At 29.4% G+C, this 20701-nt stretch overlaps 2 protein-coding genes across 3 annotated transcripts in view; one reads left to right on the forward strand and one right to left on the reverse strand.

The window, feature by feature from the left end:
• LOC148312127 (cell adhesion molecule Dscam2-like) overlaps positions 1–20701 on the reverse strand; it is a 65522-nt gene that overhangs the window by 20960 nt on the left and 23861 nt on the right. For both annotated transcript variants that reach the window (XM_088277938.1, XM_088277939.1), the window contains exons 2-4: positions 8475–8577; positions 7030–7211; positions 975–1122 (exon numbers count right to left, since the gene is read on the reverse strand). In XM_088277938.1, the coding sequence (XP_088134064.1) occupies positions 975–1122; positions 7030–7211; positions 8475–8521 (377 nt within the window). In that variant the 5' untranslated portion in view covers positions 8522–8577. The remainder of the gene's footprint in view (positions 1–974; positions 1123–7029; positions 7212–8474; positions 8578–20701) is intronic.
• Positions 13496–19792, forward strand: LOC148312128 (uncharacterized). Its single transcript, XM_088277940.1, has 4 exons — positions 13496–13560; positions 15533–15759; positions 16720–16981; positions 19312–19792. The coding sequence occupies exons 1-4, from the start codon at positions 13506–13508 to the stop codon at positions 19701–19703; spliced, it is 936 nt and encodes a 311-aa protein (XP_088134066.1). The 5' UTR covers positions 13496–13505; the 3' UTR covers positions 19704–19792.

Consider the following 20701-nt stretch of genomic DNA (forward strand, 5'->3'; position numbering starts at 1 on the left):
TATTAGAAAATAATGAAAAATAATACTGTTTTTTTTTGTAAAAATCAAAACTAGTTAAAAACTGATAAGCTGTGTAAAGATATGGTAAGAGTGGCCAAATTTTCATAAGTTGAAATTTTTTCATAGTGACGACCACAAAAGGTCGTGGGAGATCATTTTCTTAGCACTCTCCTTATCATATATCGTTCATATTGTGTAATACCACTTAAAAACACTACTTCATAACTACTGATTTCGGAATAAACATTCCAGCATCATGTCAAATAAACACTGAGGATGGAATGGTTATTCGGAAACCGGTAGTCATAAAGTAGTGATTTTAATTGGTATAACACAAAGTGAACGATGAATGATGACGAGAGTGTTGTATTACCATACCACAAAGTTAACTATGCTTTTAATAATATGAAAAATGATCATTTTCTTATTTATTTTGTAGGTACTAAAGTAAAACAAAAATCATGACATGTTTTCAGGAATGTCTTTTCTAATTTGTTTTCAATACTTGCGTAATCATAAAAATCTCATTGGCAGGGTAAAGAATTCATAATGTTAATTTTTTTAAGTTGTCCAGAACTTGCGGAATCTTAGAAGATTTAATTTAAGTTTTTCGACTGTATAATTTGCAACAATTCATTTCACCGTAGGCATTTCGATTAAATAATGGGAACATGGGCCACCCAGATACTGTCAAAACAGTTTTTTTTTATTACCTCGCGTCCAAGTGACTCTGAAATCTAGCTACGGCTTATGCACCGCTTATCATGTCCCTACTCAGGCTTCAACTTTATAAGTTTCATAGCCTATGCCTACTCGTGAGTGGATTTACTCTTTATATTTAAAGTTACTATGATTTCATGTAATTCATGGGTGAAAATTCTAGGCAAAAAATTCGCCTCTAGGCAAAAACACTCGCCTGTTATAACAGTTGGCAATTACCAACGTATAGAGATGAATATGAATGTTGGTGTTACCTGTGAGATGTCGGTAGCAGAACTTGGTTGTCCAGCATCCACTCAAACCTCGGTGGAGGATCTCCAGATGACGAGCACTTGAGAGAGATGTGACCTCCAGGTTGTATTTCCTGATCGAGGAACGTGTGAATTAACTGCGGCGATAAACCTTTAGACAAAAAACAGATAAGTAACAAGATATATAATTTTTTGATTTGGTATTAACATTGTGGAATGACATGTTTAAATTGAAATAAAATTAAACTCTTGTATAATACCACTTAATGAGTTTTATTTTATAACACACGACTAGTTTCAAAAGCTGCAGTTGTTTTTATCGACAAATGAATGGTAAAACTGTATAGTGAATAAATTTACTACTCAGCGTTCGATGAAAGCAACTACAGCTTTTGAAATTAATCGTGTAAAATGAAATAAAACTCAATGTGGTAAATCACAAGTGTTTAATTAAAAAAAAAACTCTTAAGGTAACTTAGCATGTATGTGTAAATATAACATATGAATTACAATATTATAATGAAAATAGGCCATAAATCATCAATTGGTTATACCTTCTTGATAACATTATATTTTTTTGCCATCGTTGTATGTAAGTACGCTAAGCATCATGTTCTGGATTTATTCGATAAATTAGAAATGTTTTTAATAATAAGATAATAAAAACCCTTATCCGCACCCCAATGATGCATAGGGCACTGTGTCATATAAACGCAGTGTTATCTTGATCGTTTACACATGAAGGAAAGGTGATCAGGCCTCCGCTTCAGGTACCAGTCCATGGTAGTATTAAATAAATATTACAGTGAATAAATCACTTATATTTATTTTACCCCCCTTGGGAATCGAACCCGGGACCTCCAGAACGGTAGCCGAGCGTGCTGACCATTACACTACGGAGGCGGACAGCAATGTTTTTAGTCTAATATAAAATCCCGGTCTGGTGCCTAAAGCGCCCGAAGGGGCGATGTCTATACATTTTTTATATTTATATATATATATATATATATATATATATATATATATATATATATATATATATATATATATATATATATATATATATATATATATATATATATATATATATATATATATATATATATATATATATATATATATATATATATATATATATATATATATATATATATATATATATATATATATATATATATATATATATATATATATATATATATATATATATATATATATATATATATATATATATATATATATATATATATATATATATATATATATATATATATATATATAACGTGGTAATATTTTCCTTTTGAAAATTAAGTGTAAATAATATGTAAAGTGGGTGTATAATAATAAAATAAACAATGTGTTGCTTTGTAATAAAAGTTTATTCTTAATTTATCTTTATAATCATTTTTATATCTATCTATCTATCTATCTATCTGATTCTGACAGTTAATAATATTATCGGAAGTCTTTTGTTTTATTCTGAGCGACGCATGCGGCATCTGGTGGTAGAACTGTTTTAAGTAGGTACTTTTTGTAAGTACTTAATAAAATGTATAGGTAGGTACCTAGTTATTTTATTACATCTCCCCCCTTGGGGATGAAAATTCATAGTAAAATTTTCACTCGTCCTCCGGATCATCTTCTTGTAGTGAAGGGACTGGTATAAGTTTAGTGATATGATAATTATTTTTTTTTTCTTTCTTTTTTTTTTCTTCTTGACCCTTTTAAAGTAGACACAGTTTTTTTTCAATCCATTTGTTTTTTTCTTTTGAATTCCTTCATTTTTATTCTGATCTCTTAAAGTATCTTCTAATTTAACCAAATTTACAACTTTTAATTGTTCATCTGCATTTTCATTCGAGTTTAATACTAAATTCCTGCTTGGACAATCTACTTCTAAATTCTTCTTTCCTGGAGAATATTTTATTTTATCTTTCGTAGAAGTTTTTTCTACTTTATTTTTATTTTCATTTTTCAAGCACTGTTTCTGTGTTATTTGTATATCTTTATTTTTATTCTGATCTTTTAAATTATCTTCTAATTTAACCAAATTTACAACTTTTAATTGTTCATCTGCATTTTCATTCGATTTTAATACTGGATTCCTGCTTTCTACTTCTAAATTCTTCTTTCCTGGAGTATATTTTATTTTATCTTTCGTAGAAGTTTTTTCTACTTTATTTTTATTTTCATTTTTCAAGCACTGTTTCTGTGTTATTTGTATGTCTTCATTTTTATTCTGATCTTTTAAAATATCTTCTAATTTAACCAAATTTACAACTTTTAATTGGTCATTTGCATTTTCCTTCGATTCTAATACTGGATTCCTGCTCACACAATCTGCTTCGAAATTCTTCTTTTCTGAAGTATATTTTATTTTATATTTTGTAGAAATTTTTTTCACATGATTTTTATTTTTAACTTTATCAATAGTTCTTAAATTTCCACGTCTTCTTTGATTATCTTCTAATCGTTTTCTTTGATCGTCTTCTAATTTTTCTCTCTCACTCCGAACATATTGTAGTAATTGTTTTAATACATCTAATGTTTCATAATCCATTTCCAATTAACAAAATTGTCGTTTTATAACGTGGTAATATTTTCCTTTTGAAAATTAAGTGTAAATAATATGTAAAGTGGGTGTATAATAATAAAATAAACAATGTGTTGCTTTGTAATTAAAGTTTATTCTTAATTTATCTTTATAATCATTTTTATATCTATCTATCTATCTATCTATCTGATTCTGACAGTTAATAATATTATCGGAAGTCTTTTGTTTTATTCTGAGCGACGCATGCGGCATCTGGTGGTAGAACTGTTTTAAGTAGGTACTTTTTGTAAGTACTTAATAAAATGTATAGGTAGGTACCTAGTTATTTTATTACATATATATATATATATATATATATATATATATATATATATATATAAATATATATATATATATTTATATATATATATACATATACATATATATATATATATATATATATATATATATATATATATATATATATATATATATATATATATATATATAAACTTTGGGAATCTATATTTATATATATATATATATATATATATATATATATATATATATATATATATATATATATATATATATATATATATATATATATATATATATATATATATATATATATATATATATATATATATATATATATATATATATATATATATATATAAACTTTGGGAATCACTAATAATAAATCTGTAGAACCTATTCAATAAAAAATAAAATGGTTTTCTTTTTCTAATCCTAAAGCAATAGTCGGTGGATGATGAAATAAACATTTTATTTTCGGCAATAGTTATGTTTGCTGATGAAGGATTCGAATTATTTGTTCCGGGGATCGTTATTTTTGAAGCCTAAAAAAACAAAGAGAATACGCGAGGATTGTTTTGTTTAAATCACTGTTGGAGAATATTGCTTTGTGACGTAAAATAATTTTTAAAATGTATTCGATAAAATTTTATTCAATTTGTCATTTCAAACCAGGAAATTCAGTGTATACGAGTATGTATTATATATGTATACTTAAAAATATTACTTTGTAACATGTGTAAATGTGGTACACACGAGGGTAAAATCTAGTCCATATGGTATAAAACATGTATGGTATATACATAAAAATTTAAACACATTTAACATCTTAAAATATATGAAAAAGAATATGGAAGCCTGGGTATTTACAGGGCTCATGACCGTCAACACTGATTAGTTGATCACTTTACATACTCGAAACATTATAAATAAATTTTGATTTCAAAATTTTTATTTATAGTAAAAATTTAATTTGCTGCCGACGGAGGTTAGAGGTCAGAATAAAATATGGAACAAAGGCAAAATAAAGGCACGGGTAAATGATCAAGTGTATATTCTATGAAAATTGTAAAATAATTTTTTAAATATAATTTTTCTCTCTTTTTTGTGTGTATATTAGGTTAAAATATATAAAAACATGAAAAAACGTATGTAAAAAGAACTCCACCGACAAGACACACAAGGTGGTGTGGTGGGTCTCTGCAAAAATAATATTTTCAATATGTTTTATAATTGTTGTTTTAAATAAATAAATACAATTTATGTCAATACAAAATTAATAAATAAATAAATTAACTGGTCAAATTATAAACTGTATACAAAAAAATAAAATCGTGTTTTCAGATGTTTACTAACAAAAAACAACAATTGCGAGTATTCGAATGGTATGCTTTTTATTTTATTTATTTTCCACTAAAGTAGACTGAGCCACAACAATACGTGGCCGGGTAAAGCTAGTATTTCATTATTTTTAGATTATGTGAACAAGTATTTAGACACACTCAAAATGTTGCAGCAATTTATTAACATATCGTCACATCATTTTTATAGTCAAAAGAAGTGGAAAATATATTTCGAACTCTCTTTTTTTTGTCCCGTTTCCATAAATCATTGTTGAAATTGTTTGATAAGAAATAAGCAATCATAATTTAGTTAAATAGAAGAATGTGAATATAATCCAGGATACGGACCCGCATGCCGACGAAAGAGTTTCTGCTTGACAAAAGCTTTTATCATCCCACGATAGATGTCTCTAGTGACTAACGTACACTTTGTTTCGAGTTTGATCAATATATCTAGAAGTTTCAAGAATTTGGGTAGTGTGTTTGTCAATCATGGGTAGAATTGGTGAATATTACACGTGTGTAAAGTGATCACTTAAACCAGACTATGAGGGTCGTAAGCCCAGTAAATGCCCAGACTTCAATACTGTTATTCATCTTGGTTGAGATGTCAAAAAAAGTGAAAATTAGGTAAAATTATGCATACAATAAGTATTATGACTGTTTTTATTTTGTAGTGGAGCGTTTGGTAATTCTGATACAAAAAATTGGTTTGTGATTAGGTGAATCAATTATTTATCAGTACCTTTATGACTTGTCTGCCAAAAAAGGTTGATATTTGTATGAATTAAACATGAATTCTGTCGTACGAATAACGAATTGATGTTTTTTCTATTGTGAACTATTATTATTATTATTATTCTATTGTTTTTTATTAACAAAATATTTATTTTAAATAACTCAGCATTTATTTCACTTTAAATATTTTATATTTGTATTAGTTCGTTTACGAAACCACAGTTGGTTTTGTTATTTGCGCAAACAATTTAGGTTCTGTAGGTCCCGAGCTCGATTCCTAGGGAGGGATAAAATGAATATAAGTGATTTTTTCACTAAAATATACATTCAATATTACTCTTGTCTGGTACCTGAAGCGAAGAGCTTATGACCTTTCCTTCATATTTTAACGATCAAGATAACACTGCGTTTATATAATAAAGTACCTCATGCACCATTGGGGTGCGTTTAAGGGGATTTGAAGAAGAAGAAGGTTAATGATCAAGAAGAAGGTTAATTATCACCACGTCTATATAATGTGGTGCCCTATGCACAATTGGGGCACAGATAGAGGTCGAAAATTAATAAAATATTGTGTGTATTATTCACACATATCGATACTCCCATTTTTTTCAGTTTATAGTCAATATCCCAACATAATTTTCATGAAAGTAAAGGACAAATCGCTCACTCCTTTCAAGAACGTCATAAATCAAAATACTTGATTTTTCAGGAGAACGTTTTTTAGTTTAAAAATATAATACAATGTATTATAAAAAAAAATATCAAGCCACTTATTGAACTTTTTACTGCGCAACAGATCTTTTTTGGTAAAACCTGAAGGTTTTTTCCCATTTGAAAAATATTTAGTATATTTAAAAAAATAATTAAACGATACCTTTTCTTCAAAATGCAAAAAAAACACTTTCTGCCCTGTAGCGAGTAAATATTAAGTTAAAAATATGCCACTTTAGCTAGGATATAGTACATTTTCTGGGCATTCCGAAAACATGCACAACTGAAAATCGACGATTTTTGATTTATGACGTTCTTGAAAGGAGTGAGCGAAATGCTGAAAATTCGTAAATAATAAATTGTTTTCACAAAACAAGGTACATTTAGAATACCACAAGGTCCCTTGACTCACCTTTTATACTTCTTTTCCTCCTGGTTTTGTTGGAAGACGAGTGTGTTTTCGTCAAATGACACAACATTCCGGTGTCACTGTTCACGTCAAATAACTTGAAATATTTCAAATTGTATTTTTCATCCCGCCCCGAGTGACTCTTAATTGGATGTAGCGTTCCTCTGGCGTTCACGAGATGCCATCTGAAATTGTGTAATTTGTTTAAGGAAAACAACCCTTGATAGTTATTTTGAAAAATCGCGCAATTTCAAACCCGATTGAGAATTTGCGCAGAACAAACAAATATGTGACGAAAAGGGTGGATAAATACTATAGGCGAATTTATTTAATGTAGACCTTTCAATTAACTTATGATAAGTATTTTTTGTCGTTCATTTGATTAAAGAGGTACTCGCAAACTAACAATTCAGTAAGCTACTGGCTGCGCAAGGGGTAAGACGTATCTCTAAGCATATATATATATATTTTTTGAGTTATATATTTAGTTTGACAGCTCTATATTTATTATTGATTTTAAAAAAAATGTAAAAAAAAAACAAATCCTTAATTATACCATATAACGGATCATATTTGGTTAAACTTTAGTGTTATATTTACGGTACTACATAATGGTCCGCCTCCGTGGTGTAATGGTCAGCGTGTTTAGCTACCGCGCTGGAGGTCCCGGGTTCGATTCCCAGGTGGGGGGGTGAAAATAAATATTATTGATTTAACACTGTTATATTTATTTAATATTACCCTGGACTGGTTACTGAAGCGCAAGAGTGATCACCTTGCCTTCATGTAAGTAATGATCAAGATAACACTGCGTCACTTTTATGCAGTGCCCTATGCACCATTAGGTGCGGATAAGGGTTATAAGTTATATTTATGGTACTGCATATATCGGAATGAATGTCAGATGACAGACTTCCACGTATCGCCCTTCAAGGAATCCCAGAAGGACGCAGACCCCCAGGCAGACCTTCAAAAAGGTGGAAAGACAGCTGGGAGTCAGCATCCCGAGAGCTACAAGTGGAGGCACACCGCGAACAGATCCTTAGGATCTAGAAAACAAAGAATAGAAGAAGAAGAAGAAGATATATCGGAAACTTGCGCTTAGGTTTCAAACGGATTCGGGCTTTTGGGTTAAAAACTCGATAATTTTTGGACGATATGTCGATCGATACCTCAAATTCACTTTTAAAAGGATGACAAATTGTTATATACAGTAACCCTATAACGTTAAGATAAGTTCCGCGTTATCGAGGCGAACGTAATCGGGGGCGAATGTTTCTTAATTATGTTTTAACATTTTAACTAACGGGAATAACTTGACCGAATATACGAACCAACTACGTTACACGAGGGACCACCATTATGGAAAACTGTTGCAAACGTTACAGGAGTAAAACCTTATACGAGTTTACGATAAACGGGGGTTTATTATATATATTGTTCCTTACTGCTCAGAATAAACATCTTGTTGCGACGGGCAGATAACTATATTCATGGTGTTGCTGGAAGTTTCTTGTTTTGTCTTGTTTGTAGACGAATTCTCTGGAAAATCTGAAAAAAAGCAAAAGGTTAAAACAGTAATAAAAACAAAAATAATTGCCTGGAAATACATTTCTAATAATAAAGGCGTCTCAACTTGAGAAGATCAATCATAATTCATTAATATTAATCAATTTATTCAATAATAATGAGTATATACATGACAAACATTAAAAGCGTATACTTATATATAAAACATAAATAAAAAGTAAGCAAGAAGACTCTTGTTAAAGATGTTAAAGAATAATATCATTTTTTTGTGAAAGAAGATGGAAGCCTGAGCATCTCTGGGCTTACAACTTGGCTTTTGGTTGGATTAAGTGATCACTTTATACACTTGTGTAACGTTTATCATTCTGCCCATTAATGAACATCCATATTGCATTCATTTTTTTAACTTGTCTGTATGCAGTGATCTTGGATTCCTTTCTCATGTGGGTAACAAATATATATATATATATATATATATATATATATATATATATATATATATATATATATATATATATATATATTTAAATTTATATATATAAATATATATATTTATATATATATATATATATATATATATATATATATATATATATATATATATATATATATATATATATATATATATATATATATATATATATATATATATATATATATATATATATATATATATACATATATATATATATATATATATATATATATATATATATATATATATATATATATGTATATATATATATACATATATATATACATATATATATATATATATATATATATATATATATATATATATATATATATATATATATATATATATACATACATATATGGTATAGCTTAATCCAAAGCCTATAATATTGATATATCCATAGAGTGAGTAATCTAGGGTCTAATATAATAAAAATATATACTTTCTAGTACCTTCCGATGTACACAATGAACTGTGCATAATCTAATTATTTCTAGTATAAATATATTTTTAAAATTCTTATTAATTCAATACTCTCTTTAATTAAGTAAGTCAGTTTATAATTTTCTAGTTAGTTTCAACATCAAGGCGTAGTTAAAAATATAAAAAGTTTAATGCGCTCACAGTTCATTATAAAGTTATTATTTTTAAACGAGATTCTTCTTCAAAGAAGCAGTTCCGTGATAATTCTATTCAGGATTTGATATCTTGTGAGCGATATCATTTATCATTTTATTATTAAAGTATATTTTACCCAAACCCACCAGAGCGATATTCTTAAAAGTGACAAAATTTACGATTTACTATGGAGAAAATGTAGTTCTCAACAGATGACAGCACAATCTGTCAATTTTTACAACTAAATGAATACGATTTTAACAATGCTGCATATATACAACTATCAAAAATATAGGTGATATGGTAGAAATTATGGGAATTCTTCATCAAAAATTAAATGAATATACATAACTTTGATCATAAAGAGTAAACATATTTTCTAATAGGCTGTAAAACTTATAAAGTTGTTATCTAAGTAGCAAAATAATTAACTGTGTTGCATAAATCGTTCCTAGATTTTTGACTCACTTAAAAGTTAGGTGAATCCAAAAAAATAATGCCATATGGATGTTCAATGATGAGCAAACTTTGAACGTTGGTGAACGTTGCACAATGTATAAAATGATCACTAAAGCTAGCCAGTGCAGATATTTAGATTTTGTTGTTCCCTTTCTTAAATATATAATACATAGATGCTTCATCTGTGTTGAGACTCTTACAATATGTATGTGTTTATATTATTTTTGACATCTCATCAAAGATGAAAAAGAATATGGAAGTCTGGGCATTTACGGGGCTGACGACCGTCATAGGCTGGTTTAAGTGATCACTTTACACACGTGTAACATTCACCAATTCTACCCATTATCGACAACCACACTACTCAAATAATAATATGAAAATAACTCCTGTAATTGGAGATGATCCAGATTTTGTGAACAAGTATTTGGACACACTCAAAATGTTGTATGTATGTGTTTTTTATATCAACTAGTACATGCATAAACCCACTAAGAATTGCTTTAAAAACTCCAGAATTATGTTTAAATTGTAAATATAACTTTTAACTGCACTGTTACAGTACTAAGGAACCCAAAATAAGTATGTAAACCTTAACATTGTATATGACCTACATTGTAAATTCACCCCTGATGTCCATTGTAATAACTCCGAAGCTCTTTATATTATGTGCTTCTAAAAGGAAATGTCGCCTTTACGCCGAGTAAAATCCCCACACAGTATTGCAGATTCAAAAGTGGATGCAGTTTATGAACTAGCGAATAACCTGCAATTGGATTTTTAACCAGGATCTCTCGGGATGGAGGTATCTCTTTCCTTATTTCAACCTTATTAAATTCCTGGTACATGTCGGGATACCGGTAATCCTATCCACATATGAAACGCGATGAGCCAGCGGTGGCCAATCATATGGCCCACTGAGAATTCTTATGTTTTTTTATGTACGAAAAATTACATGTTTTAACTTGAAATATCACAGCTTATTATAAAATGAATTATTATTTGTCTATAATTTATATTTGAAGCACTCACTTTGTGATTTTACATTTTATGTTTTAAAATCACGATAAATATTTTATTATAACTTAGTTATAATAAAAAAAAAATATGTATATATATATATATATATATATATATATATATATATATATATATATATATATATATATATATATATATATATATATATATATATATATATATATATATATATATTATTTATTTATTTATATTTTTTTATTTATATTTTTCTTTCTTTATGAACTGATATCAAGTTATATGAATATATTATGGTTATCTTATAATAAAAAAAATAATAAAAAATTATAATAAAAAAAAAATATGTATATATATATATATATATATATATATATATATATATATATATATATATATATATATATATATATATATATATATATATATTTATTTATTTTTATTTTTATTTTTTTATTTATTTTTTCTTTCTTTATGAACTGATATCAAGTTATATGAATATATTATGGTTATCCTAATAAATTTGACATTAAAAACACAGGAAATAAATACAAACTCAGAAAAGGTAACGAGTACCATCTTAATCGGATAACTGAAAAAATAACAGTTACCCATAAGGCATTTCTCTACATCTGATAAGAAACTTTGTTATAACGTTTAATGTAACACCGTAGTTGAGTTCTTGAATAATTTATAGTCATAAAATAATATCGTTCTAAATTTAGAAGATTGGATTATTGAATGAGCTAAACCGTCTCTACCAAAAATATTCATTTGAATTTTTCGCGCAAAGAAATGGATCAATAAATTAATCAATTTCATTAAATTAATCCATACTATTTTGTTATTAAATGTATTTGGTTGTTACTTTGAGCGTTATTTATTGATATTACAATAACGTATTGCAAAATGATAACGGTATGGAATCGTTAAATTAAAAACAATTAATAACATTAAATATTTTATTTAGTGTTATGATCATCTTTTTTAGATAATGTTTATACAATGAATGTATATATAATTATATACACAGTATATTCAAGAATATATACACAGAATTATATACACAGTATATTTAAGAAGGATGAAAGTAGACTGAATGCAGTCGAAATGCGATCTCTCAGAAGAATGTGTAACAAAACGATGTATGATAGATGTGCGAATGGTGAAATAAGGAAGGAATGCAAAGCTGAGATAAGCATTATCGATAAAATTAAGAAAGGTGTGTTGAGATGGTTTGGATATGTAGAACGAATGAGTGAGGAAAGAACGGTAAAACAAATTTATGAGGCGAATGTTAGCGGGAAAAGAAGCAGAGGAAGACTGAGAAAAACATGGCACGATCAGGTATGCCAAATACTTGAAAGTGGTCAGGTTAGGAGTCGTAACAATCGGCGGGTATGTATGAGGAGATGCATGAACGTGGAAGAGGCGAAGAATGTTTGCAAGGACAGAGTGGTGTGGCGCTCTATTCTCTCTGCCTACCCCTGCGGGGAAGCGGCGTGATGGTTAGTTAGTTAGTTAAGTTGAAAAACCTGCCTATGAATGTCGACTATACAGGGTAAAAAACACTGTAATGTATCGGCAAAAACACATGTAGATATAAATGTTCACATCCAGAGTTCAACGTGTGATGGCTTTGCCTTATGGTATACTACACGTATGCAGAGATCAGTCTCACTTGGCGTACGTGTTGACTTAATGGAAGATTCCTTAGGTCCATATCTGGAACTAGATAGCTACTTTACATACCGTGATTTAGTATGAACAGGCTGTAGGTGAACCTCACGCACGTATGAGGTACTCGCAGTTCTGAGCACTTGTGATCGTGAGATCGAGGTGATGTTCGTCAAAAGACTTGACTCCTTACAACTGAACTGGGGAGATTAGGCCTTAAAGCCTTAAAGCGCAAAGGATTAACCATATATTACAGTAAATCAAATTGATAGTAAAATTTGAGAGTAAGGGCGATTACGCATCAAGAGTTTTAATTTCTTAACCCCTTCAGTAATCATTAAACAATAAAATCATAATAAAGGCATTTGTGTTTGTAACATTATTCAGGAATTTAAACCAGTCTACAACAGGTCGTAAGCCCTGTAAATATCCCGACTTCCATTTTTTCACTCCTTAATTTATGTTTACATATTAATCAATAAAAATTACTCACAAAGTTCCAAACTCAGGATTTTTTAAAGCCTCCACTCGTTTACGAGTGATTTAACAAACTCAGATTTGGACACACTCAAAATAGTGTAGGTTAAAGTTCATCAGATTATAAAAGAGCCTATGAACGTCTTCGTACTGAGTACGGTGAGTATTGTTATCACGTTTTGAACAGGAAAATGCTTTTATATAAATGAATTAACAATTCTTGAATTCGTCAGTCATTCTAACCATGAAGTGCATCGTTGTTCTATTAACCGCTCTGGCTCTAGCTAGTGCCAATACAGGTAAAGTATAGTGAAATATTGTATACCGTATATCAGTTAAATACCCTGGACTGGTACCTGAGGCGGAGGGCTGATCACCTTTCCTTCGTGTGTTGATAACGATCAAGATAACACTGTGTTTGTATAATGCAGTGCCCTATGCACCATTGGGGTGCGGATAAGGGTTTGAAATGAATATCAGTTAAATATTATTGAATATTATAAAAATATCATTAGTTTGATCTGAAGGAACTTCACATTGAAGTGGCATTAAATAGCTTGGAAAAAGAGAGATATGTACAATGGAACCTATCATAACGAGCATAATTTGTTCCAGAATCTTACTCGTTAAGCGAAAAAATTTTTTGGAAGTCTCGGCTCATAAGTGTTTGTCGTGAAAAAACAACTTGCCTTTTCTCTGTTACTCGTTATGCGAAATTTCACTCGTTGAAGGAACAAAATTTTCACATTTTTTGCTTGTTATGCGATGTACTCGTTATGAGAGGTTCCACTGTATATTAGTGACTTAAAACACAGCAAAATAGATAACTTTAAGCGTTTTATGAAGAAAAGAGATATATGAAAAGAAACGTATCATATTATCATTACTTTTTATCATTAGAATCCTAACTGTCCATCAATCCTCCTCCCTTAGTATTTCCTTCTACCTCCTTCCTTAAACTCCCTTTTTCCTTTGCCCTCCTTATTATCTTTTGTGATTTATGTTTTTTTATACGTTAATTTGTAATTCATGTTTTTTTAAATGTGCTAGTACTATCTACCCTCTGATTGCAAACAGCTAAATATGGTATCAAACGTTTTCATCAATATCACTAGTCTGTTTTTGGTTGGTTGGAAGATATTGCTTTTTAGCAATAAGCCCACCAATTAACTTATTTATTTTTTGTGCATGAGGTTTAAATAAATAGATAAATAAATAAATATTACAAGAAAAACGCAAAATAGAAAAAAGACTTATCTCCTAGTTCAACTGTAAAAATAACAATACCTATATATTTCTTTCATTACAGAAGTAATTGTATATGGTATTTACGACATTTTTCATTTAACACCCATTTCCATGATATTAAATTTAGATGCTAAACAATATGATGACTTAATGATGCGATGTGAAGATACGGAGCAATTGAAAATATCAACACGGAGATAGTTGGAAATGAAATGAGTGAGGCGTGACGTGAACTGTGAATACTTAAGAAGACTTTGTCTTACTTAAGTACTTTGACTTACTTAAGTAGACACCGATATATGTACCTATACCTTATATTTTCCGTGTAGATTAATGTAAGAAAACATTGATAAAAACCACCCACAACATCGACTCTAGATTACTAAACTATCCTACAAGTGACGTTGTCACTAAACATTCGTAAAAAATACGACATAAGTATAAATAAAATGGGAATAAATAAGATAATCAATAAACTTTATTTAAGAAGTAGATATTCAAAAGTAACATTCTTTGGATTAAAGAGATTATGAAAAAATAAAAATAAAGGTACATCGGGAAGGTATTGTGATGCAAGGGGCACTGGAATGACGCGAACATCGTTTTTTCTTAGAATTGTCATTTTGCCGTAATTTTTACGATAGATTAGTATTCCAGGATTTTTTAAATTTTATTATTTTTTATTATGAGGTCAAGGGATCTTGCATTCCTTATGTCACTGCGAATATATTAGGTCTATTGTGACCTCCTTCTGTATCATAGCTCACTCTCAAGACCTACACGAGTCATATAGCTCACGACCTGTTTTGGTGGTAGGAGCTTCACCTTCTTGGAGTCTAATAGTGGTCCACCAAGGATGTGACTTAGTTTGCAAGCGAGTGCGTTACAGTTATAGAAAATGAGGATTAGTGTTATCCTCCATAAAAATCTGTAGAATATGGAGTCATGTAGTCCAATTCTAGGGTTGACAATAGAATGCTTTAATCATAGCCGTTATTAAGGATCATTCATTACTATTTACAGATAATTGGACACAATTCAGAGTAACATTTGGTCTCAGTGGAGTCTTAGAAGGCATTGATGCATTTTGGAAAATCAATAACACTTTGGATGAAATGCTGAGCTATGGATGGACTATTGTCGAAAACGAAGTTGATTTTGGATTAAAAACTGCTTGCCTATCTGATAAAGACGTACGAGTTTGTGGTCTCTATGATGTAAGAGGTTTTATTGCTGGTCTGCAAATTGCTGTAAGTTTTAAATTTCTATTTCCAATTTTTAAAGTTAATCTAACATACCTTTTGTTATTTTTTTAACTTCATTATAAAAATTAAAAGCATTTTTTTACTTCGTGATTTGGTAATATAAAACTCTCCTTATCATTCATCGTTCACTTTGCGTAATACCAATTTAAAGTGATATTACACAAAGTGAACGATGAATGGAAAGGACAGTGATAAATTTTAATAAACTAAAAAAAAATTCACAATTTTAATAAGAGTACGGATTTTCTAATGAAATCTCGAACAAAGTAGCGCATTTCTTAAAAAAAATTGTTCATAAATATCCGGAAAATGTATGTGAAATGATAAATATTCAATTAGGTCAAGAAGTTTTGAATATAAAAACAAACCACTTGTATAAGACCACTTTTGAGTTTATTAATGTTAACACGACTAGTTTCGAAAACTACATATGTTTTAATCAACAGGTGAAAATACAAATTAAAGTTTTTCTGATTTAAACAGACATGTAAAAAATCTATAATCTCTTCAGATAGATGGACAAGATAATCATTCCAATTTTTACGATGCATAAATTTGGAATATTGAACTAACATTGAACTATAGTAGAGTCTTTATTATCCGACCTAAACCGGCCGCGGCAAGGTAAGATAAGCAAAAAGGTTGGATAACACGGAAAACGACTTTGAAAATGTGCTAATTTTATTCGTACATCGAAAACTTTTCAAATATATACAATATATATGTAACAAAACTAAATGTAACGAACTAAAACATCAAAATGCAAATGCGGCAAAGTAATATAACTTGTTTTACTGTAGGTACATACTCACATACAATGTAGTGAACTACGAAACTCAACTTGGCATTGCCTCGGTAGGTCGGACAACCCAGAAGGTCGGATAACCGAAGGTCGGATAACCAAGACTATACTGTAATATGTTTTTTTATAAACTCTCTTGGCAGACTCCAGCAACTGATTTTAAGAATGCAGATTACTTAAATGCAGTTCCATCATATGAGAAGAAGGTCATTAATGGTCATGAGTATTGGACGAGCACTTTTTTGGTGGTCAGTCCAATAGTACTAAAACAAGGTGGCCGAGATACAATGAATAAACTAGGAACTGGACTGTGGTTTAAACGTGGATCGATCTACGACGAGATTACTACTAACGAAACAGTTATTGCTTCAACTTATTCGAAACAAAACTGCATACCGAGAATGGGTAAGTTGAAACTGTTACATTAACAAATTAACTAAGTCATATATCGCTCACTCCTTTCAAAAACCTCATTTACCAAAAATCGTCATTTTTCAATCGTCATATCCCAGCAAAAGCGGCATATTTTAAACTTAATATTTACCCGCTACAGGGCAGAAAGTGATGTTTTTTGCATTTATAAGAAAGGGTATTATTTAATAATTTTTTTAAATATACTAAATATTTTTCAAATGGAGAAAACACCTTCAGGTTTTACCTAAAAGGATCTGTTGCACAGAAAAAGTTTAATAAGTGGCTTGATATTTATTTTTAATGTATTTTATTATATTCTTTAACATTAAAAAGATCTCGTGAAAAATCAAGTTTTTTGATATATAACGTTGTTGAAAGGTGTGAGCGATATGTCAAATTATAAATTAATGATACACAAACCAAATAATTGTTCAAAAAACTGGATTCGGATCTTGCGTACAAATCAAAATAATAAAAGCTTTCTGAATCCAATCATAGATGGCTGGTGTGAGCCCAACCATCGAATGAGATTGATCACATGCGTACGACTGCTAAAAAATTGAGTAGCCAATAATGGGTAGAATAGTGAATTTTACACGTGTGTAAAGTGATTGTTGCCTCAGTATATATAAATACTAGCTTCAACACAGATTGTAGCCTCAGCAAATATGCAAAATTTCATTTTTTTTCATCTATATAAAAATAAAATATCAAAAAATATAAACATACCACTTACGAGTAAACAATGGGATTCTAGAATGTCGTTTTAATAAGACTTTAAAAAAAAATCATATATTAGCTTAGAAATCTCTTTTTGGAGATTTTTTAGATGCTTTTCGATCCATAATTAAATGACTAAAGTCAAACTTAAGTCTAAAGTATCTAATGCTGTAAAATATTTGGTGGATTGAATTTTCTTTATATAAATATATGCAATATCACCCTCAAGGTTTCTTCTGAAAGGTTATTCACTGGTATAAGTAGCTTTACGTCGCAAGAGTTTTTTATTTCACGGTTCTCCTCAACCTGTTCTTACAATTTTCACTTCACTAATAACAACCTCGTACAGCAAGACGAAAATATTACAAAATATTGTATTACATAGCAATACCAAAAAAAAGTGTTTTGCGCCCTTGATACTATATTTCTTTTAAATGGTTCCATACAAAAAAGGGAAACATTATTATTTTATAAATTATCGAAATAAGTAATTACATAACTTAGTTAAGACGTGATTAATCTAAACAAGTCTCAAAATTTAGAGATGAGTTCTTTTGATGACTCAGGTTTGAATCATGGAAGGGACCGTTATTTATGTCTAGGATGTGAATTTTTGTTACCACCGCGATATTAAGAATTTTTCTTCGTAGTGATATGTATCTTCGTTTGTTAAATTAAGTATACTCAAGATTTTTATTGATATCTCAACATAATTAATAAAATCTATTTGTTTTTCATCATACACATATATACAATTTAAATTTACAATAATGTGTCCTGACTGGGTTTTCCAATGCCAAGGACACAAAGCTTCTTCATGGTAATATGAAAACAAGCCTTACTTCTACCATTTGACATAGTGATGCTATATTTTTTAATTCTGAAAACATTCAAATGCAATTATCTAAGCTTGCCAAATTTGTGAGTTGAATGGTTTCTGCATATCATAGTCCAATTATAGTATATTGACGTAATATTCGTATTTCTTCGGTTAATACAAATATTATGTACATATATGTTAAGCAGTTAATAAAGAGTTGCTTTTAGTTTTAGTTTTATGGTATATTCCCTTGATAATCATATTTATTCGTTTGATACAAATATGTTTATGTTGAGCAGTCAATAAAAAGATGCTTTTTGTTTAAGTTATATAGTATATTCCCTTAATACTTATATTTCTGGTTTAATACAAACATGAATGTATATGTTGAGCAGTCAATAAATAGTTGTTTTTTGTTTAATTTATCCCTTAATATTCATATTTCTCCGTTTAATACATATATGTATGTGTTGAGCAGTCAATAAAGATTTGTTTTTTGTTTAAGTTATATACTACATATATTCCCTTAATAGTTATATTTTTCCGTTTAATACGAATATGTATATACTGAGCAGTCAATAAAGAATCGTTTTTTGCTTAAGTATTAAAGTATATTCCCTTAGCATTTATGTTTCTCCATTTAATACAAATATGTATATGTTGAGCAGTAAATGGTTGTTTTTTGTTTAAGTTATTTAGTATATTCCCTTAATATTCATATTTCTTCGTTTAATACAAATACATGTTGCACAATCAATAATAAATTCCTTTTTGTTTTAAGGTATGCATTACAAGCTAAACCCCGGTGCAGAGAACATCTGTAATGAGTGGGATCCTTGGCTTCTGTTGGTCAACAAGGGAAATGTCATGGGATTAAACTATCAAATATTTGGGAAGACAACTCCAGTGGAAAGAAATTGGTATGAGACGCTGATTCTAGAAGGGATAGATGTGACGTACCCTGGATACAACAAGTGCTTTAGAAAGTGGGCGGCGAAGTATGGGGTTATCTCAATCCATATATTCTTTGAAGATGATCCTTGGATGATTGAATGCAATCAGGCTACCGACAGCACTATTCCTATTACGGGAATAAAAATGTTTCTCATGGACAGCATTAATATGATCGCCGATGCGACAGCTTCAATCAAGAAACAAATTCTGGGTTATTAATTTTTTTTTATCTGTTTTTAAAAGTTGATTTATACAATTGAAACTTTACATTGCTGAATAAATTTGCGCGATTTAGTTCCTTTCAAAAACTGATTTATGCTATTTTTACTAACTGATTTCAGATATTTTTCACTAACTGATTTCTGGCATTTTCACTAACCGATTTCTGCTATTTTCATTCACTGATTTCTGCTTTTTTCACTTCACGAATCAAGTCCTCTTACAATATTTATTTTAACTATCGTCTAAAAAAAATTATCGTGATTAGGACTTAATTCTTTTTACCTGGGTATTTTCTGGGTTTATGACATGTCATAGGCTGGTTGAGTTATAACTTTACACACCTACAAATACTTTTTTGTGCTCGATCAATTGAAAATTTAACGAACTTGATATTTTTTTTTTCATATTTATTTTTTGAAAACAATTTTCAATTTATGAGAGACAACCAGAGGCGTGCATTCTTAATAGGCAGAAAAACAGTGCTTCCTTGGATTACTCGCGCTCCATATAGAAACACGACCAGGGCCTAGTATGTCTTAACCTTACCCAAATCTACTGCCTACGCTGATTAAAAAACTTATTGCACGCCACTGCAGACAACAACATCTTAAGTAAAAAAAAAAACCGTATCGGTTTTGGCAACGTTAACTGTAGTCGTCCTTTGATAGTCCATATAAAATCAACAGTATATTCCAGTGTAATATTTTTGGTATATATAGTCATACTTTTTTAAATATAATTAAACATCGTTATATTACGAGTTACGTTTTGAATACATAACTATAAACTTATTTAATACTAAGACTTGCTTATATCAGGGGTAGATCGCTTATATCTTAGAATCTCTATACGCTGGCTTTTATATCTACGTATATCTTTTGAAGGGTATTGTTAAAACCAATAGGATAGATGAATTATTTAATAAAACACCGGTTAAAAAACAAACATTGTGTTTTATTATATTTCAGTTTATAAAAATAAATAAAAAAGTATCG

Source organism: Brachycentrus maculatus, unplaced genomic scaffold (assembly GCF_059751285.1).
Source record: "Brachycentrus maculatus isolate JH-2025_06_01 unplaced genomic scaffold, ASM5975128v1 h1tg000050l, whole genome shotgun sequence".
NCBI lineage: Eukaryota > Metazoa > Arthropoda > Insecta > Trichoptera > Brachycentridae > Brachycentrus > Brachycentrus maculatus.

Coding starts and splice junctions, on each gene's coding strand:
- LOC148312128 (XM_088277940.1), top strand. CDS start 13,506: ATGAAGTGCATCGTTGTTCTATTAACCGCTCTGGCTCTAGCTAGTGCC. Junction 13,561..15,532: donor TCTAGCTAGTGCCAATACAG/GTAAAGTATAGT, acceptor TACTATTTACAG/ATAATTGGACACAATTCAGA. Junction 16,982..19,311: donor AAACTGCATACCGAGAATGG/GTAAGTTGAAAC, acceptor TTTTGTTTTAAG/GTATGCATTACAAGCTAAAC.